Source organism: Micropterus salmoides, unplaced genomic scaffold, assembly GCF_014851395.1.
Source record: "Micropterus salmoides isolate LMB-PRFRI ecotype aquatic unplaced genomic scaffold, ASM1485139v1 Ms_hic_scaffold_4, whole genome shotgun sequence".
In the NCBI taxonomy this organism is placed as follows: Eukaryota; Metazoa; Chordata; class Actinopteri; order Centrarchiformes; family Centrarchidae; genus Micropterus; species Micropterus salmoides.
Genome location: NW_024043372.1, coordinates 36,458,072 through 36,478,408, shown reverse-complemented (window position 1 = coordinate 36,478,408; position 20,337 = coordinate 36,458,072). Strand labels below are relative to the sequence as shown.

General features: G+C 40.4%; 1 protein-coding gene and 1 pseudogene across 1 annotated transcript; both read right to left on the bottom strand.

Annotated features, from left to right (window-relative positions):
* Positions 1-871: 871 nt before the first annotated feature.
* On the bottom strand, positions 872-3,669 carry LOC119886584 (P2Y purinoceptor 1-like). The gene has a single exon (XM_038697415.1). It carries the CDS (start codon positions 3,525-3,527, stop codon positions 2,502-2,504), a length of 1,026 nt encoding a protein of 341 aa, XP_038553343.1. The 5' UTR covers positions 3,528-3,669; the 3' UTR covers positions 872-2,501.
* Positions 3,670-7,148: 3,479 nt separating this feature from the next.
* On the bottom strand, positions 7,149-16,924 carry LOC119886488 (annotated as a pseudogene).
* Between the last annotated feature and the right edge of the window lie 3,413 nt (positions 16,925-20,337).

The window sequence follows — 20,337 nt, the reverse complement described above, 5'->3', positions numbered from 1 at the left end:
ATTCATCAAGCAAGCTTTTGTGTTTTGTTACCAGACTGTGTTTACAGAATCAGGGGATGTGTGGGAGTGAAAATCAGTGAGATAGTAATATTTATCTGTGCAGGCAACGTACGTTTGTGCTTGGATACTGTTCAGACACCACAAAGGCACCAAGGACAGACATGGATGGCATGGATGGCATGAGCTCTCTTATGTCACTTTTTGGCTTTGAGACTGTTTACAACACTAGAATATTCAGTGTTACTGATTCAGAATGAGGGCGTGAGAAATTTGTAAGAATGGAACCACAGGGAAATGATTTTGCAACCATAACGGAAGAATGACGGAATATGGAAGTTCCTGTATTTTTGCCATATAGCGGGCATCTCTACGTCAAGCACCTGGTAACACAATTGTTTGCTTGGTAAAAAGGTTTGTACATGTCTTCTTTGTGCAGAGTCAAGAAGTAGTTCATGAATTATTATGTTTCTGTCTCCAATCTAACTAGAAAACACTTCTGGCTTTTGTGTACACTTCAAGGGGCCAGAGGAATGTTGGACTCAGAAAGTATATCATCATTGTTTTATACAGCATGTTCCTGTTTATAGCACGATCCTGGTCTGCCTTGCAAACCAGAATCAAGCCAGAGCAAGAGTCATTTTCCCTAACCAGTCTGGAACATATCAGCTGCTAGGGCAGAGCAGGTCATGGATCTAATAAATTATTAAGAAAAGTCCTCTCAGGGCCTTGACTTCCTTCTTCATTGTACTGCCTCATTAGAACTGAGAGAGACAGGATGCTTTATCTAATTAATGTTGCAGTTCCAAAGAATCTCTCACAACAGATGATGTCAGATCTTATTCATTAGATAAAAAGTTGGCTTCACCTTTGGTCAAAGTCTGGGACTTTTTATTTGTAATAGATTATTTCTATACTGTGTTATTATTTACATATAGAAGTACTTCTTCCATCACTGACTCTCACTCACAGTGAAGCATAGGACTGTTTACAAAAGGGCAATTAGATTGTTTAGGGCAATTACAAAACACAGTTCTACAGGAACAGACTAAATATAATTAGGAATTAGGTGGTGGACTCCAGAGCTGTGTTTGCATATTTGTGGTTGGTTCACCCTTTCCTGAAACTGTGCGTAATACAGCTGAACTTAAATCTCTCCAAATCTTTGGAAAGACATTGAAAATTCAGCATGCAATTTGCAGTGTCATTTTGCTGCATGAACCAGGTACCCGTAAAATACTTACTGTTGCTCACTGGTACTTAAATGTAGGTACAGTGGAAGAAAACAAGAATATAGGTCACAAAGTAAATGTAATTCTAAACATTGGTGCTCTGTATAAACACACTCAGTTGCCAGTTTATGAGGTACACCTAGCTAAAACTAATGCAGTCTAATACAACAATCAGTAAAGGTCCTGTTGTAATTCTCTTTGCCTACCACCACTGATATAAATGGGGTGGACAAAATAATAGAAACACCTCTCAATATAATGCAATACCCATAAGCATTAACATCCCCACAAACTACATCCTCTAAAATTACCATACAGTAGAATCAACACCTCTCTAAAACTGAACATAGAATTTATTGCTGAATTGGGCTGCATTAGTTTTATCTAGGCGTTCCTAATTTATTTCACCTTACATGGCAATTCATCATTAATAATGATCCAATAATATAGTATATAATAATATTTAATGCTGACAGGAGACTTTAATTTTTGTGATACTTGAGGCATTTTCAATATAATACTTAAGTAGTTTTATGTAAGAAAACATTTTAATACAGGACTTTTACTTTTTACAGCGTAGTATTTATAGCTTTACTGAGGTTTTGCTTATTTTCTCCACCACTTCTTCAGACTGTAGATCCCAGCACTTTCGTAGCTGTTGCAGTTCCTTATTAAAACCATGTCTATTTTCTTTAAATAATCTTGCAATATAAAGGCTGTGGAATGGCCACTCTGACAGTTAAATGAAATAAGAGCTTCTGTTCAAAACCCTTAAAGGATCTGTTACATAACCGATGGAAAATACAAACCATTATCAATCAAATCTTCTCTTGTAAGAGTGCAAAGGTAGTGAAATATATTGTAAATTATTTACAAGTCCCTGGCAATGCTGAAGCATAATACATGGATTAGACTTTCACAGGACATCGGCTTTAAAGCACACAAACACATGAATACAACACCACCTTGGCACAATACTGAATGCTTGAAGCAAAAACTGCAGTAAATGAGATGATAACATGAGCTGCAGCAGCAAATAGCAATTTCTGTCTTTTGTTATAAAGTTCAGAGAAAATTCGCAAGCAGGACTTGTTTTTCTCTCCGCACTGCCATCTTGGTGCCCTGATGATTTACGACATCGTTAACAAGCGAAATATCTTGCAAATCATCGGTCATTGCCACACTTTCCGGAAATGTGGAAGTTCTGGCGGTGCATGATATGCAAGGACTCCGCAGCACTGAAATGTATGTCGGGTGGACCGATTGTGCGTCTTATGCTTTGATCAGGTCGGAGGTAACAGGAGTCTCTGACGACGAATCCGGGATCCCTTCCACCGGTTTGCGGTAAAGGAGTGTGCCTGTCAGGTCTGCCACTGACAGCCGAACCCGCCTACCGATGTGATGAAGCTTCATGAGAAATTCATCATTTCCAACTATATAAATCAGAGGGTTTATTGCGCTGTTTAAACAAGCCAGAGCTCTGCCGACCTGATGAGCAATGTAGATGTCGCGGAAGCTGGCGTGACAAATCCCATTTCGTTTCAAAATCCTTGTTTTCAGATTAACATTTCGAAACACGTGGTAGGGTATGAAACAGATGGAGAATAGTATCACCAGAATCACAACCAGTTTCAAACACCGCTGCTTCAACAGAGGGTTGACATTGGCTTTTTTAGCAAGGACGAAAACAACGTGTCCGTAACAGACCAGAATTATAACCAATGGTATGACAAAGCCTGTGACGGTCCAAGCTAGGCTGTAGGGCAGGTAGGCCTTGGTCAGCTCGTTCGAGGTGGTGTCGAAACACGAGTGTGGTGCGATTAGATCATTTTTGTCGTAGAACATATCAGGGAGGATCTGAACAATGACGAAAAGCCAGACCAGGGCGCTTATAGCCAGCGAGTGCTGGCTGGTGATTTTCCCCATCACTCTCATGGGGTGCACGATGCCCAAATACCTGTAGATGCTTATGCAGGTGAGAAAGCCGATACTGCCGTAAAGGTTGAGGTTGAAGCAGAAGCGGGTCACCTTGCAGAAAGGCTGGCCGAACTTCCATTTGCTGTCGTGCGCGTAATAGTCCACAAGGAACGGCAGAGTGGACAGATACAGCAGGTCCGCCACCCCGAGGTTGAGCATGAAGATGTTGATGTTTCCAATGTTGTTCCAGCTGGTGCACACGCTTCTTAGCCCCCAGATGTTGGACAGCGTCCCGACGACGAACACAGTGATGTACACAGGCGGCAGAAAGTTGTGCGTAAAATTCACATTGATGTCCTCGCAAGTCGTATTTCCAGACATCTCTCAGATTGTAGTTGGTTTTAAATCTCTCTTTTTAATTAAATTTAAACTTTTCCACAAGAAAAACAGCCAGTGGGCTCGCTCAGACCAAACATCTGTTCTGGCAGTGTAGGTCGTGCAAATCACCACTGAAGTGAAGCCAAGAAAATGCCCGCCCACTTCCCAGTCTGGAGTTGGTGTGATACACATGAAGCTACATAGAAAAATAGAAAACAAAACTTACAAACCAACGTCACAGACATTTATTCCTGTGACACAATTACAGGACTGTGATATACATCATTCCTATGCGTCATGGCTTATTCTGCCATTCAGAATAGGCTAGGCAGCTGTTGGTTGTACAAATTATTATTTAAATTTGAAGGATACACCCAAAGTATAAAAATGTAACATGGATTTATGACTTCCTTGGGATTTGGTCTGGCACTTTGAAACACTCTCACATATCCTCCCCCTTGTCAAACACTAATTATGTAATAACTTTTTACATAAAGGTGGATTGTGTGCCAACATTTTAATCAAATGCAGATAACCAAATGCCATTCCACTAAGGTATTCATTCAAGCATGAATGAAAAACTAAATAATGTTGTTTTTTTTATCAAACATTTATCAGTCACCAATGTGTTCTTAATTAAACCAACAACAACAATTCTATTCTTACTGCAGTATATATATATATATCAAATCAAAAATTTTAAATGTATCCTAACATTTGAAATGAATACTGAGACCTTGATTTAAAATAGTGAACCAACATATGTGAATTTGTATCTTTAAAAAAAAAAAATGCTTACATGAATGCTCTTCTACCATGCTCCTTGCTATCATGAAATCAAAACTTACAATACATACATTTCTCCTGTAACTACGTGTGATTTAGTAAGCGCATCTGTACGCTGTATCAGAAAATGAAACATGTAATTTACTTTCAGTTCATGCATTCATTAGGAGTTTTGTGTCAGCTGACCTGATGAATGTAAGTTCAGCAATTTGTTTGTATATTTGTACAAATTATATTGTATATTATATTTATCTCTATGTTTTGGTCTCCAAAAATATCTGGGTCTTTAGCTGCTAAATACTCCATTATATTCACCAGCTAATCATTAACTGTGTCTGTCTGCTATTGGTGGTGAGCAGGTTTATCAGAACACAAGGTTATGAGAGCAATGTGTCACGATTCTGGTCTAGTCTGTCTGCATCTGTATTATTTTGGTCTTGTCTGCTCGGTGTTTCTATGTCTTGATCATTGTTTCAGTCTGTTCCCTGTTATGATTGGAGTCGGTCTGTTTAGTCTGTTCTCTTGTCTTATTTTGATATGGTCTGTGTGGGGTGTTTGTCGCTGGTCTGTTTTGTCCGTGATAACCCTCTCTTCAGGTGTTTGTCCTGAGTTTGTTCACAGTTTTGTCTGTGAGTGATCTGTCAGTTTTTTCCGTGTCTCAGAGTCTTGCTCTATTTCCTGTCTTAGTCTGAAGTTGTCTGCATCTGTTTGTATCCAGCTTGTTTCCTGTCCTGTCTTTATTACACCTCATGTGTGTCACCTGAGTATTCATTCCCTGCTAATTATCCTTGTATGTATTGCCGTTTGTTCTGCTTTGTCCTTGCTGGATCATTGTTGTCGTCTCTTGCTTGTTCTCTGTTCGTGTGGATATTTGGATTTTTGTCTTTGATATAGGTTGTGTTTTTTGACTCCCTGTGTTTGGACTTTGCTTTGCATTTTTGGATTCTCTGTTGGGATTACTTGTTTTTTTGACTATTTAGAACTATTTTGAACTATTTTGAACTCTGCCACTCTTAGTAAGTGTGTATGCAATTTTGAACTCTGCCACTCTTAGTAAGTGTGTATGCTTTTTGTTAATAAATCTCAAGAGCTGTTCCTGCTCTGCTTCTGTGTCTGCATTTGGATCCTCAACCAGTTCACACACACTGCAAACCCTGACACAATGAGACTGAACCAAATAAGGAAGACCAAAACACTGAGTTGATGACACTAAAGTGGCCTGTAGAGGTGAAAGTTGAGATCATTTCTGTTTCTGTGCCCTTCAGCCAAACTGTACGAGTTGTTTTTGTGTCTTTATTATGTAATCTAAAAATAGGTTTGAACAAAACTATCCACACAGAAAATTTCATCCAAAGTTTTGTTTGCAAATCCCAACATTTTGTGAATCCAAAATGAGCAGAAATGTCATGGGTGGGACCTATGAATGATCCGCTCAACAGTCGCGCTAAGCCGAATGTTTAGGCATCTGCTGATAAGCAGGCTGTCATTTCATGAGCTATAGCTGTGTATTCAATAGACAGAAGCAGAAAAGCAGAATGATAAATACCCAAGAAGTCCTGTCAATGAACCGAGTGAGGGAGAATGGGATGGGGAGAGATAACAGCGATCATGAGTGTGTATGTCTTGGGCGGGCGTTGGTGAGAGAGAGAGAGAGAGAGAGAGAGCTCAGTGTCTTGATTATCATAGCATAGACTAACTAAGAAAGCAAGTTAATATTACCTATACTTTGTTTTCAGCGTTGTAACAACTACTGGACCCAAGTGCAGGACTGAGGTCTTCATTCTTTTTTTCAATTTGATGTGAACTGGAGCGTTACGCTCACTGCTGGGAGCTCAGGTCAGGCGTGTGGGGAAAAAAACTCTCAATATTCAAATTTCAACTTTAAAATTGATTGCGTACCTAACGATTGAATATTCGAATATTTGAATGTTCTGTCCAGCACTAGTTTTCACAAAAAATGGCTCACTTTACTGCCAAACGCAGTTTATGCACCAGTTCCAACACAGCTTTCTTGCATGTTTGATAAATACATGTGACATGAGTTCATGTTTCAATAGAAAGATTTTTGCTTTTGAATGATTTTTAAAATAAAATGTTTTTGCTCCGTCTCTTCCCCACAGACTTCAAATCTCTCTCTCTCACGTTTAATAACAGAGGATGTCATCAATCTGTCATTTTGATCAAGACTGTTCAATAGAGACGCGTCTTTTGTAAGTCCCACCCACATTATTGATTTGCAAACAAAACTATTGGATGACATTTGTAATCCCAAATATGTGAGTGTGGATAGTTTTCAAGGTACATGGTAGATTTATTTGTCAGAATGCAACAGGTTATAGAGTGAAACTGCTACGTAGCAGACGTTATACATTAATATAAAGGAATTATAAAACAGAAATAAACTATATTTAGTGGAGCAGTGCTGAGGATGAAATTAGAGTTTAAGAGTCTGATAGCTTGGGGGAGAAAGCTGCTCTGCAGTCTGGTGGTGCAGCAGCAGAAACTTCTATATCTCTTCCCAGAAGGCAGCAGGGTGAACAGGCTGTGGCTGGGTGGGTACTGTCCTTTAGTATCCTTTGGGCTCTGCAGGCACCTCACTGATATCACTGCTCAGGAGATGGGTACCAATGATCTTCTGAGCAGTTTGAATCACCCGCTGCAGAGCCCTCTGGTCCTGGGCCGTGCACATCCCATGTTAGTGATGTTTCCAGTCAGGATGCTTTCTGTTACTCCTCTGTAAAAGCTGACAAGAACTTGGCACGGGAATTTGGCCTTCTTAAGCTTCCTCAAGAAGAGAAGAGAAAAAGGCCTTTTGTGTACGTAGAGAAAGTCTCAGATCTTTGAGTTCAGCTCATGATGAATGGGGGCAAAAACAAAAGTGTTGCGTTTATAATTTTGTTCAGTGTATTTAATCTCAGTACAAATCTTTGCCAAAGAGTGGACAGGATTCAAATCGGAAAAATATGGTGATATAAGAATTTGTAGGAGCATGGAAATTAAATAATATGAGGTAAAATGTGAATGAGGTTACCTTTTTGTTTTTAAATCTGGATACAGATTACTGCATAAATCTTAGTACATACTTTCAAATCTGAGTGCACATTTACATTACTCTGTACATATTCTCAACAGCTCGTGTCAAATGGCAAGTTTCACATCCTGATTGTAATCTTTCCAAAATTATGAAACACTGGCTTCACTTCCTGCACAGCCACATTATCATGTTTGATCATTTTCATCCTGTAGTTTCCTCATGACGGGACCTGCCCATCTTCTTGTATCTGGATGCATAAGCACCTCACAGCCAGGACAGGAAACTTTGGTCAGCTGTGGCTGGGGACTGCCGGCAGGTGGAGATGCTGCAGGAGCAAGACTCGATCATCATCACCTGCTGCTGGGTTAGCCTGCCTTGAGGGCAGCGGAAAACCATCCGCACAGTCCTTGTGTGGGATGGGCTGCAGCAGCGTCCCTCTAGACACGTCAAGGCACAGAACCTGGGACGGTAGGCTCTGGTGCTCCAGCAGCCCTGGTGTTCAAGCTTAATGGACACAGGTGAAATGTGGCTGCTCTCGCACACCCCCGAACCCTGAAACATATATAAAGTGACAGGCAAAACTGTAATCATGTTTTTTTTTCTTGTTGCATGTCCAGTGATGTGTTGCCATTTGTAGTTTGACATGTGTTTTAACATTCAAAATTTGGCCCATTCTTATCCTGGATTATGGCACAACTGGTTTACTTTAATAGATGGATATCTAAAACACATAAAGGCCCATGTGTGAGCTATGACATGAAAATTGGCCCAGAGCCCAACCCAAGAGATGTAAATAGGTTGGGCCCCATTGTGGTCGGGCTGAAATGCAAGGCTCTATTTTATAGGCTATCTATAGATTTAATTACTCATGTGTTGATTGAGAAGCTAAACAGATCTGCTGCAGGCTGCTTGGTCATCACTTTAATAAATAAAAAAAAAAAGCTCCATTAAGTTATTTTTCTAAATTAACTTAATAAAGAAACAAAAAGAAATATAACAACTTAATAAAGTGCTGGTGAATTTAGGAAAATTATTCATTGCTCTGTGTTCCAGGGTCCTGGTGTTGTGTATGCTGGCTGACTTGGCTTACTCAGAATCTTGAATGGAAGAGAGTCCTTATCAGTGTTATCACCACCCGCCCCCATGCCTTTCCTGTTATGACAAGTCAAGCATTCTACTGAGGAAAAGGTATGTCATGAGATCAATTCATTTTAAGAGCCATCATAACCTGAATGTGTCTCTGTGAAAAATGCTTTTAAGAAATGAAAAAAAAGAAATTGGAAAAGGAAATTAAAACCACAAATGAAATAAACAAATATGTCTCCAGAAAAGGAAGTTTTATAACAGCTACATGAAGTTTAATTAATAAAAAGTCATTGAATTATTTCCTTAGATATTGGTTCTTTATATATACTGTATTTTAATCTTTCCATTTGGTTTTCTCTTTTGTATGGAAGCCCTAAGCGTCCATCGATTCAAATATTTTTTCCTGTGATAACAGGATCATGATCTCGAGATAACAAACCATAGCTGAATACAGGGGTCGGCAGATTTTTTTGAGTTACTGGTGAGCTCAGTTGGTAGAGTGCAGGACTTGTAGTCCATGAACTGCAGGTTTGACCCCTGCTGTTTTTTATCATCCTCTTCAACAAAGTTGTTATGAAGAGATTCAGGGGAACCCAATCACACATTTCCAGATGGCTATTTCAAAGGTCGTCAGGAAATGTGTAACGTTAAATGGATTCCCCAGACTGAGAAGTGGATGAATTTCCTCTGCTTGGAAATGTGGGGAAATGGAAAGTTCATAGGTCGATGGATAAGGGCCCAATCGCCGGGATGCACACAGTCTAGCATGTGCTTAATTGTGAGCACTTGAAACAGTCTCTTTATAAGAACTTTGTTGAAGAGGAATATGAAAAAGATAAAAAAAATAGACAGAAATTGATTACCAGTGAGGATCAATCACACAACTCTATGATAATGAGTCCTATGCTCTACCAACAGAACTAATGAGTGACACTGAAGACCACAGTGAAATTATCATTAAGAAATGTTCCTGCCCACCCCTGTGTTAACTACTGTTTTGTTATCTCGAGATATGGAGAAAATTATCTTTTATGAATAGTATACGTTCTTGGGTAGAACTTTACTTTGAAATGTATTAACAAGTGTTTGATCAGTGGAGCTTAGTAATGTGTGCTGATTGTACCGTCTGCAGCATTCGGAGCCCCGGCAGCATTGATGGGCATGTCCTGACATGGCACAGTCTGGTCTCAGTCTGCAGGCGACAAGCCCAGTTTCTGGTTGTGGTGCGCGTGGAGACACCTGGGCCACAGCTGTGGGAGCATGGGCTCCAATCTGAGGTCCACTCGATACAGTTGGAGATCGAGCCAAACGTCGGGCCGAACAGCCCACCCCTGTAGTCCTGACGTGTCTGCTCTGCTGGAAAGAAACACAGAAGAGGAAAACATTTGCTGTGTTCATCAAGCTGAAACTTGTTTGAAGTGGACTGCTTTGATGAGAACTCGTGAGTCAGAAAGTTCATATGCACTGAAATGTGGTAAACTGCTGCTCAGATGAGGTCAGCTAGCTAAGAATAGTGCCCACAGATGTTTCGTGTATATGTTTGACATTCCTGACACCTCTTTGGTATTGAAATCTGTTTATTTTTGACACAACCGAGATGAAAATGTCTCTGCAGTCTTCAGAGTAGCTATATTTGATGCTTTTACTATTTCACAAGTCTTAACAGCCTGACTTGATATTGCACTTATAATTCTTATAATTCTGAGTCATCTTTGTTGTTTGTTCATGTAGATCCTCAACCACATTACCTGCGGATGGATTTGAGGAAATGTTGTTGTCCACGCTGTCACACACCCACTCTTTGCAGCAGCGCCCTGGTAGTCTCACCAGCCGAGGTTTGAGGCACTTATCAGTGGGCCTCTTCAGATCATCACTGCACAGGGGCACGCAGGTCACCCCTCCTCCCAGACAGTGGCAGAGCTTGGCACAGGAAGGTTGAAATATCTGTCCCTCCTCCAGCCTCCTGCCATCATCTCACAGCCCAGCTCATTCCGACCTGATCACAGCAAAGGGAGGATGACTTGGAGACGATGGAATGTTTTGTCGGTGAAAAAGATTTGGCTTGCTACATTAATGCTGTGCCAAGCATGGGATGAGTTCTGTGAAACAAAACAAGTAACAGCTACAGCTAGCTAACCAGTAAAACAGTTCACTGTAACCCAAATACAATTTCGGATCAGGTTTACTGTTATTAATCATTGGTAACGTCAGATCAACATAATGTTTGCAATTGAGATTCTTATAACTGGAAGTCATGGGAAGGGAGGGGCCGCTGTGAGATGTAGCGATCATAAGTTACTTGTATCCTAGACAGTGTTGGGCAGTAACGCGTTACTGTAATAATATTACTTTTCCCAGTAACTAAGTTGTGTAACTAATTACTTTTTAAAAACAGTAATATTATTACAGTTACTAACGCTGCGTTACTCGTTACTGAACGCACCATCCTTGACGTAAATCCACGACTGTGCGGCAGCTCAGCAGGACTTTGTTGTTCATGTCCACTAATAGCCAAACACTAAAGGAAGAAAGTAGAACTAGGGGGAGAGGCGTTGTTTCCACAGCTGTAAGTAGCTGCTGCCATTATTGTGTCACAGTCTGATGCAAATAAAATTGTCGTCTAGTCTAAACTCTGTGCGACCAGCAAAAACCTTTCAACCGTGAACATTTCTACATCTGATTTATTGAAGCATCTGCTGAAGCAGCACAGCGACGTGAAACTTACAGAAAGAAACCCCAGCAGCTGCTGTCGCTGATGCTTGACTCATCAGGAGAGAGTGGCGTTAACGCAACGTTTTGTAACTACTGCTCTTATGAACAGGCTGCATGTGCAGAAAAACATCCCCCCCCTCCCACGCTGTCATTTTGTGGGAAACACTGGAAAGTAATACAGTAACGTAACGAGTAATGTAACTAGTTACTTTTATCACCCAGGAAGTACAGTAATAATATTACTTTTTTAAGGAGTAATAAGTAACTAGTAATATATTACAATTTCTGAGTAAGTTGCCCAACACTGATCCTAGATGGCTATATTTGTAACATTATACACACGCAAGTTACCTCGAACTTCAATTGAATACCCAGTGGTCAAAATGTGGCCATAATAAGCTACTGAGTAGAGAACAGAGGGAAAATAGCTAAATTTGACAACTGAACATGCTTTTTGATGTATGTGGGGTACTAATGGCAAGTGAAGAGATGCCTTTTATTATTATTATTATATTATTATTATTATTATTATTATTATTAATAACCAGGTACTAGGCAGGATAAATAAATAAATAATTATATTACCTTTTAGTTAATTAGTCTTAAAATCATAATAACAATTCTAAATCATAAAGTTACATTTGAGTAATGGTAGCTGGATCACATTATAGTATATTACAATCAGCATATACATTTTTGTTGTTGTTTTGGAGTCTGTGTTGCGCTGGTTGCTGGCTCACTGGTCACTGGTCACTGGTTGCTTTTTAGTTTTCTCCACCTAGTTCTGGGTCTTCCTTGAGGCCACCTCCCAGCTGGACGTGCCTGGAACACCTCCCTAGGGAGGCGTCCAGGAGGCATCCTTACCAGATGCCCAAACCACCTCAAATGGCTCCTCTCAATGCAAAGGAGCAGCGGCTCTACTCTAAGCTCCTCGCGGATGGCCGAACTTCTCACCCTATCTCTAAGGGAGACACCAGCCCGAGGAAACCTATTTCGGCTGCTTTTCGTCACAATGGTGCGGTAAAGCGAGTGCAATACCGCCCCCGCTGCTCCGATTTTCTGGCCAATTTCCTGCTCCAGTCTCCCCTCACTCGTGAACAAGACCCCAAGGTACTAGAACTCCTTCACTTGGGATAAGGACTCATTCCCTACCTGGAGTTGGCACTCCACCGGTTTCCTGCTGAGAACCATGGCCACAGATTTAGAGGTGCTCATCCTCATCCCTACCGCTTCGCACTCTGCTGCGAACCGATCCAGTGAGAGCTGGAGGTCACGGACCAATGATGCCATCAGGGCCACATCATCTGCAAAAAGCAGTGACGAGATCCCAAGCCCACCGAACTGCAGCCCCTCCTCGCCACGACTATGCCTCCATATCCTGTCCATGAATATCACAAACAGGATTGGTGACAAAGCGCAGCCCTGGCAAAGGCCAACCCTCACCTGGAAAGAGTCTGACTTACTGTCTCGCTTTGGATGTACAGGGATTGGATAGTCCTGAGAAGGGCCCCCCTCACCCCATACTCCTGCAGCACCTCCCACAGTATCTCCCGGGGGTCATACGCCTTCTCCAGATCTACAAAGCACATGCAGACTGGATGGGCATACTCCCAAGCGCACTCCAGGATCCTTGTGAGAGTAAAGAGCTGGTCAGTGGTTCCACGACCGGGACGAAAACCACATTGTTCCTCTTCAATCTGAGGTTCAACTATCGACCAAACCCTCCATTCCAGCACCTTGGGGTAGACTTTACCGGGGAGGCTGAGAAGTGTAATAAACCCATGTAATTGGCAAAGACTCTCTGGTCCCCCTTTTTGAACAGGGGAACCACCACCCCAGTCTGCCACTCCTTGGGCACCGTACCCGACTTCCAGGCAATGTTAAAGAGAAGTGTCATCCAAGAAAGCCCCTCCACACCCAAAGCTTTTAGCATTTCTGGGCGGATCTCATCAATCCCTGGGGCTTTGCCACTGTGGAGTTGTTTGACTACGTCAGTACTTCCTCCAGGGAAATTGACGAGAAACCTCAATCAGCCTCCAGCTCTGCCTCTACTAGAGAGGGCGTGTCAGTGGCTGTTCCAAGTTACTGTGGTTCAGTTTTATGTGGTTCAGTTTTATGTGAGGTTACAACCCGTTCCCAAATAGGCAAAGATAGATTGTGGTAGATCGTGGAGCTCACTATGTGGCTCTGGGTTGCTCCTAGCAAACCAATAATTGCTGGTTGATGTAAAACGCATCACTACCACAGACACCAGATTTAAAAACTCGGGTATACTGTGAATATAGAGAGAGTGATCTGGCGGTGATAGGCTTAATCAGCATTGCGTGAACTCGTTTGGCGAGGGCTTGATTGTAACAGACACTAATTTATTTGTAATAATCCTGCACTCCAACTTTAAATAATGAATCATCATGATTGATTTATGTGAATGTAAAAACACCCACAAGGTTGCTCTGCTGAATTGCACTGCCTCTGGTACAATAAGGTATTTCTTTAAAAAATTTTAAACTAGATTTTAAATACTGTGTATTTTGTACACTTGGTAATATATATATATATATATATATATAATAATAATAATAATAATAATAATAATAATTTAAAAAATATATATATATGTTTATAAACACATAGTACATATCCATCCAGACACGGGAAGAACATGCAAACTCCTCACAGAAAGGCCTGGGCAACCGTGCTAACCACTGCATCACTGTGTCGCCCCACAGTACATATATTAAAAATAAATATGTTTTCTATTATTCCGACTTTTCATACATAATACATATTAAAATATTTTGCATCCTACAAATCAAGCACGGATATATCACTTTTGATTACATGTTGATTCTGAAAATTAAGATTTTCAGTTTTGGTTCTGTGTTATAAAAATCCAGCAAGGAATGTGACACTTAAATATAAAGTGTCATATTCTAAAAATATATATTTTATTATGCAACAATTGGAATACACTTTTGATCAGATAGACAGAAGAGTGTTTGAGTCCAAAGATGCTTCTGTCCATGTTAAATGGCCTTCTGAGAGGTGAAACAGGTGAGAAAAGGGTGCTAAAGTTGTATCAGTAGTATTAAAAGTAGGACTACAGATCCAAACTAGTGTGTTTTTGCTTGAGTGTATTCTGATCGCACCGACACACTGTCCCGGCCCTCCAGGGGGCTGGCGCTGTAGTCACACTGTAGCCCTTGGTGGGTGTCACAGGGCAGCCGGTCGGTGCAGGCCTCGCCCTCCTGCCTAGCACACACCTGGCAGCACCCACAGCTGTCCAACATCTGACGAACACCAGCAGGGCAGCGCAGCACGGTGGGCGGGCACTGACACGGCCCAATACACAGCTGGCACCACACCTACAGTGAGAGGAACAAAATAACACCTACTGTTTATACTAGCTTGTTGGTGCTAATATCTGGCTCCACTGGTATTTAAAAAAGGTTTAGGGCTCACAAGTTTTCATTCCCTTGCACTGTACGGGGCTAAAACTGAAGTTTCATATGTCTGTATCTTAAAATCTCAGCATACAACACAGAAACTATTTGTGGGGCTAGATACTAACTCAGGTTATGTGGAAAAGTACTGACCCTTCAATTGCTGCAAAAAAAGATGTATTAATATATTACATACAGTTTTATAAATCTCTACTATATTGCATGTCCCAGGGCTTTTTTTTTTTTTACACTGGATGGAAGAGGTCAGTGTTTCTACTGTTCACTGAAGTCAGATTTCAGCAGAAGTACCTGTACTTGTTCTTCAGGTACTTGTACTGTTGACTCTCCTGTAAACTAGCAGAACAAACAGGAAGATGCCCTGTAGTCTGTAGTCGCAGACAGTCGACACATGTTAACCACATGTTGTAAGTATAAGTATAACTATATAGACTGAATATAACTGAATATAGAAATGCACTTTTCAGGTCTAGTTTAGATGAATTACTGCAGAACTCGGTTTGAGTCAGCTGTATATTTATGCAGCTCTACACACAGGTTCAGACATGTGACAGCAGCATAGTTTCTAAAGAGTCAGGCAATTTTAATTAAAATATGTTTGTAGAATATAACAAATACACCAACTAAATCATGACCAAATTTAAGGCTGCAATGCTATCAAAGTTCACTCATATTCACTTATTTGCATTAGTGCTTTGGAATGAAACAAAACTCTGTTGTAGAATACTTCAAGTGTGACTGCAGCCTGTTCTCACTTTCACAGGCAAAGGAATTTTGTTGAATTGGCTGCAGGCCAAAGTCAACTAACACCCAGAATGGTTCAGATCTAGATATATATATCTTCTATATACAGTATGAAACCACTGACAGACTGACAGACAGACATCACTTCTTTTTATGGGGAGGGAGCATTTACTGACCGCCATTATAGTGAAAAGATTAAGCACATCTCAAAAACTATTCAGACATTAGAATAGTATGCACAAACATGCTTTGGTCTTTGATAAACACTAGATTCAAACAGATTCTTCTGCCCTAATGGATTCATCAGCAGAGGACAACAGTGATTAGGAAACACACTGACTGATTTTTTTATCTGAGCGTGAAGTCCTATGAGTATTAGCTGATTTACATTCAAGAGTTATTTTTGATTTTCATGTCATGCTTATCCTTCATGGGACTACAAGACAAAAATACTAGAAAGGCGCAATACAAATACGGAGCATTTACATATTATAACACAATATGTATTACAATTTCAAATGCAGCATGTATATGTGCCAAATTTAAAATAACTTGGATGCCAACTAGCAGAAAAAAAGTCTAAAGCTTTCTACCAATTGGCTAACTTAAAGGTTTCGTATTTCAACAGCCCACTGAACCTTTGTGCGTTATCCATGCTTTAAACAATCTGTTTTTTGTTTTTCTTAACAATATATTTAGTGGTTCCCAGTAAAAAGACAAAACAATAGAACACAAAATGAAACTCACTTTCTATGTCACTGAGATGGCACATTGAACAAATCTACTCTTATAGACTGTCCAGTTTCAACATTGACATCTCAGCTGGGCACATACATAGCTACACTTATTTTTTAATGTAACTTTTACACATTATAATGCTCAGTAACATACTGAGATAGCTTTATGGCCTCCAGCTGAAGCTTGTTTTACTATCGTAGTTTGTGTGCTTGTTGCTGTGTGTTTGTTATTGTATGGTCTTGGAGTTTTGTTGTGTTTGAGGTATTCATGTTCTGCAGAACAGGAACCTGCTGAAAATCAGTTCTATACTGAGTCAGGCCCGATTGCTCTTAATCTTTTCCTGTTTAAATAAATAAATAAAAAACAAAAAAATAAAAAAATACTCTATGGACAGGTTTTAAGTTTAGTCCACATTTTATTGCTGTGATTTCCCCTGATATGATGATTAACGGAAATCCTTTGCTTTTTATTGCTCCTCCAATAAAGTGTGCTATTATGAAAAACAACATGCAGGGACATCCTCAGCCCAACCACCACTATGGTAAGTATAGAAAGAAGGCTTTCACATATCACCCACAGCACAGTCTAAAGCATCACTATGCAGAGAACTGATATTCTGTGATTAGATTACTAATGCAAATGAAAAAAGGTTTGTGGCTAATGATATGACCTGCATTTTACAGAGAGACTATAAATATGTATCTCATTTAGGCAGGCCTCACCTGAGTGATGATACACAACAGCAAAAACCAAAGCAGCTGGGTGTCTCTTCTGTCCATCTTCGTCACCTCTGTCTTCTGTGCTCCTTTTGTCCAGCCTCCTCTGGAGAACATGTACATGTTTTCCTGAAGCTGCCTACCTCCATTCACTTTTATAGTCTAGGTTCTGATGTCACAGGCGGTGGACTGCAAAGTAAATAGTTACTGGAGAAAAATGAATACTCTCAGGCCGTCTCCGCATTGTTGCAGCAAACCTTTACCACTGCCACCCTCTGCCCTGGATGGTCGTTACCTAAATACAATATTTCCCAGATGTTGTGCATGGTAAATAAGAGGATAGCTCCCTGAATTAATTAGTTGCAAAGTGTAGGTGTCAGATTTGCATGAATCATCACAAAAACATATGCTGGGTCAGGTTAGCTTATTAATTAGCTTAATTTACCCTTTTCACTTGGCTAAAAAGAAAGAAAATACCAGAGTTACTTTAGGCGCGCACTTTATGATGCAAACCAGAGGGTTACTTTATTTTCTTTAAAGGTACAATGTGTAAGAACCGAGACTCTCCACCAGCCGAATTCAGAATCCAAAAAAAATAGGGGGCAGAACATTATTATAGGATGGTGATGGTGTAGTGGTTAAGACACATGACTTTGGTGTGAGAGACCTGGGTTCAGTTCCCCACACTTAACACCTAGTTGCTCCAGAGGTGTGCAAATTATCTGACATATATAACAATTGTAAGTCGCTTTGGATAAAGTCTAAAATGAGGCAATGTAATGTTTTCACGTACCATAAGTGCTGCTAACTGCAGCTCATTTAGCCATGCAGCTAACTTAGCAGTCCTATTATCCCAGAATGGGCACGAGAACCAGGCTTTGCAAATGGGCTCAGCAGTGCCTTTCAGTGAACATGGCCTGTTTAATGACAGGAAATACAGTATGGTGATTACCGCAGCAGTCAAAACTAAAATGAGACTATGTGTTAGACTTACATTTCACAGGCCATAGAAACATGACAACAGCTGAAAGCTAATGTTGCTCCGGATAACTGTTTACTAACAACAAAGCAAGTCCCCGGTAAATTATGATGTAAAATGACAATGATTCAGTGTCTAAAAACTTAATTTACTGCTCACTATCAAGTATCTGTAGTGTCTGAGTGTGTTATGAGAAACTAATGAGTGAACAAGGGAGTGGATTCAGACCCAGCTACTGGTGTGTTTACAGCTTTCTACAACCCCAAATTCAGTTCAATTCAATTCAATTCTTCTTTTAAAGCACCAGTTGCTTTAATGAAATAAAATAAATACATTATCATTTCATTTAGAGTTAATATCAATATCAGATTCAGGTCCATTAAAGCAGCTGCTGGACTGCTAGTTCACAGATGTTAGTGTGTTTGTACTGTATGTGTGTAAGCCAACTACATGTGAATGGGGATTTGCCTCCACCTAGTGGTTGAATTAGATCAATACATGCACAGGCGAGCAACTTCCTTATATTCACGTATTGCACTGTACACAGGCACTCTGACTGAGTAGAATGATTGATACCCAATGTATTTACATTCTACAACTCTGTTCATAAGTGACGACAAAAACCACACCATATCAAAAAGTTAATGCGAACACCTTTACTTAAAACCACCTCCTACCTGGCACCTATTTCTAGGGAAAACGCCTAAAATCACATATCCGAAATAAATCAGTAATATCTCCTCAACCATTATGCCTAGATGCATAATTCTGGTCTCCTTTGAAAGGTCAGAAGCTAAGGAATATAAATCCATTGTAGATTAACATATTTATTTTACCATTACAGACTACATGGATATGAAATACAGAAAAAAATATAATATTTTCATCCTCTGCCTGGTAAAAAAAGCTTTATTTTGATGCAATAAACCATCAAAACCATCCTAAGGTAGACTATTATGCACCTGAATATCTTCTAATACACCTAGAATACAACTGTAACTGTAAATTTGATGAAAAGAAACTGATATACAACAGTTATTACACAATCTTTCAAAAATAAACCAGGCGAATGTCCATGTTTTGGCCATATTTACTGTTTATATTTTCACTTTTATTGGGAGTGATCTTCAAAACGTTATTTCTCTCCATACAACCACGTTCCAAATAACATAAAGCTTCCAAAACATTGAAATATTGATGAAAACAGTCAATATAAATGACCAAAAGTACTCCCATGCTTTACAGGCCCACAGCATCCTACAGGGCTGTGGGTGGGCTCATTTTGTTCGTCTCGATTTCAGGCATATCCTGCTTATCTGTGTGGCCCCTACAGGTCGCCAGCAGAGACCGATGAAGGTCGCCTCCGCCAAATTACACTCTTCTTCTGCTCTCATACCTCGTGACACAAACGAAACTGAAGACCGCAGCCGACCTCACCAAGATGGCGGCGTGCCAGACGGTCTCTGTGGACACAAAGTTTTTGAAGTATTTTGTGAGTCCTTTCACAATAAACATGGCATTTGTTTTAACACTGGAATTCCCAGAAATTCCCAATTCACCAACGACATTGGCCTCTTCAAGACTCTGCAGTCTACTTCCATCTGAAGGACAGAGGACACTCGTTTGAGGACCACCAGGTGCACATTTTAGACAGAGAAGATGGATGGTTTGAAAGAGGTGTCAAGGAAGCCATCTACACCTGGGTCGAGAAGCCGTCATTGAACAGAGGAGGGGGTCGATAACTATGACCTGGATGACTGAGAATCTTCATAGACAACGTATCAACACTGTGTTTTGAGCGGTCATGATGTTCTGCTGTTGTGTGTCTGACTTGCTGGCAGTTTTGCTCTGGAATACTTGGTGACCTCTGACTACAGAAGTTTTCGTGTGGTATGGGGCACCCATGAACTGGTGTAATGAATTTGATTTATCATCATCCACAGACTGATGACATTAGTTAAATAAGCAAGGATACTGTAAGCATAAGATTTTAGTTCACTGAAGCCCGCGCCTGTGCTGTACTGGGTTTTCTTTTGGACCTGGAAAAAAAGTTGTTGTCACTGTATAATTCGCACCCTACAAGAGTACATTTATTTGTCAAATTCAACAGGTTATAGAGTGACACTGAGTTTGTAACGCGCTTCTGCTACATAGCAGACAATATGCAGTAATACAGAAGCAATTATAAAAATGGTAAACAGAAATAAACTACATTCAGTGGAGCAGTGCTGAGGATGAATTTGAGTTTAAAAGTCTGATAGCTTGGGGGAAAAAGCTGCTCTGCAGTCTGGTGGTGCTGCAGCAGAAACTTCTATATCTCTTCCCAGAAGGCAGCAGGGTGAACAGGCTGTGGGCTGGGTGGGTACTGTCCTTTAGTATCCTTTGGGCTCTGCAGACACCTCACCTCACCGATATCACTGATGCTCGGGGAGATGGGTACCAATGATCTTCTGAGCAGTTTTAATCACCCGCTGCAGAGCCCTCCGGTCAGGATGAATCTGTAGTAATTTATACACAGTAGTGGAAATTTCTAAGTACATTCAGTTAAATAGTATAA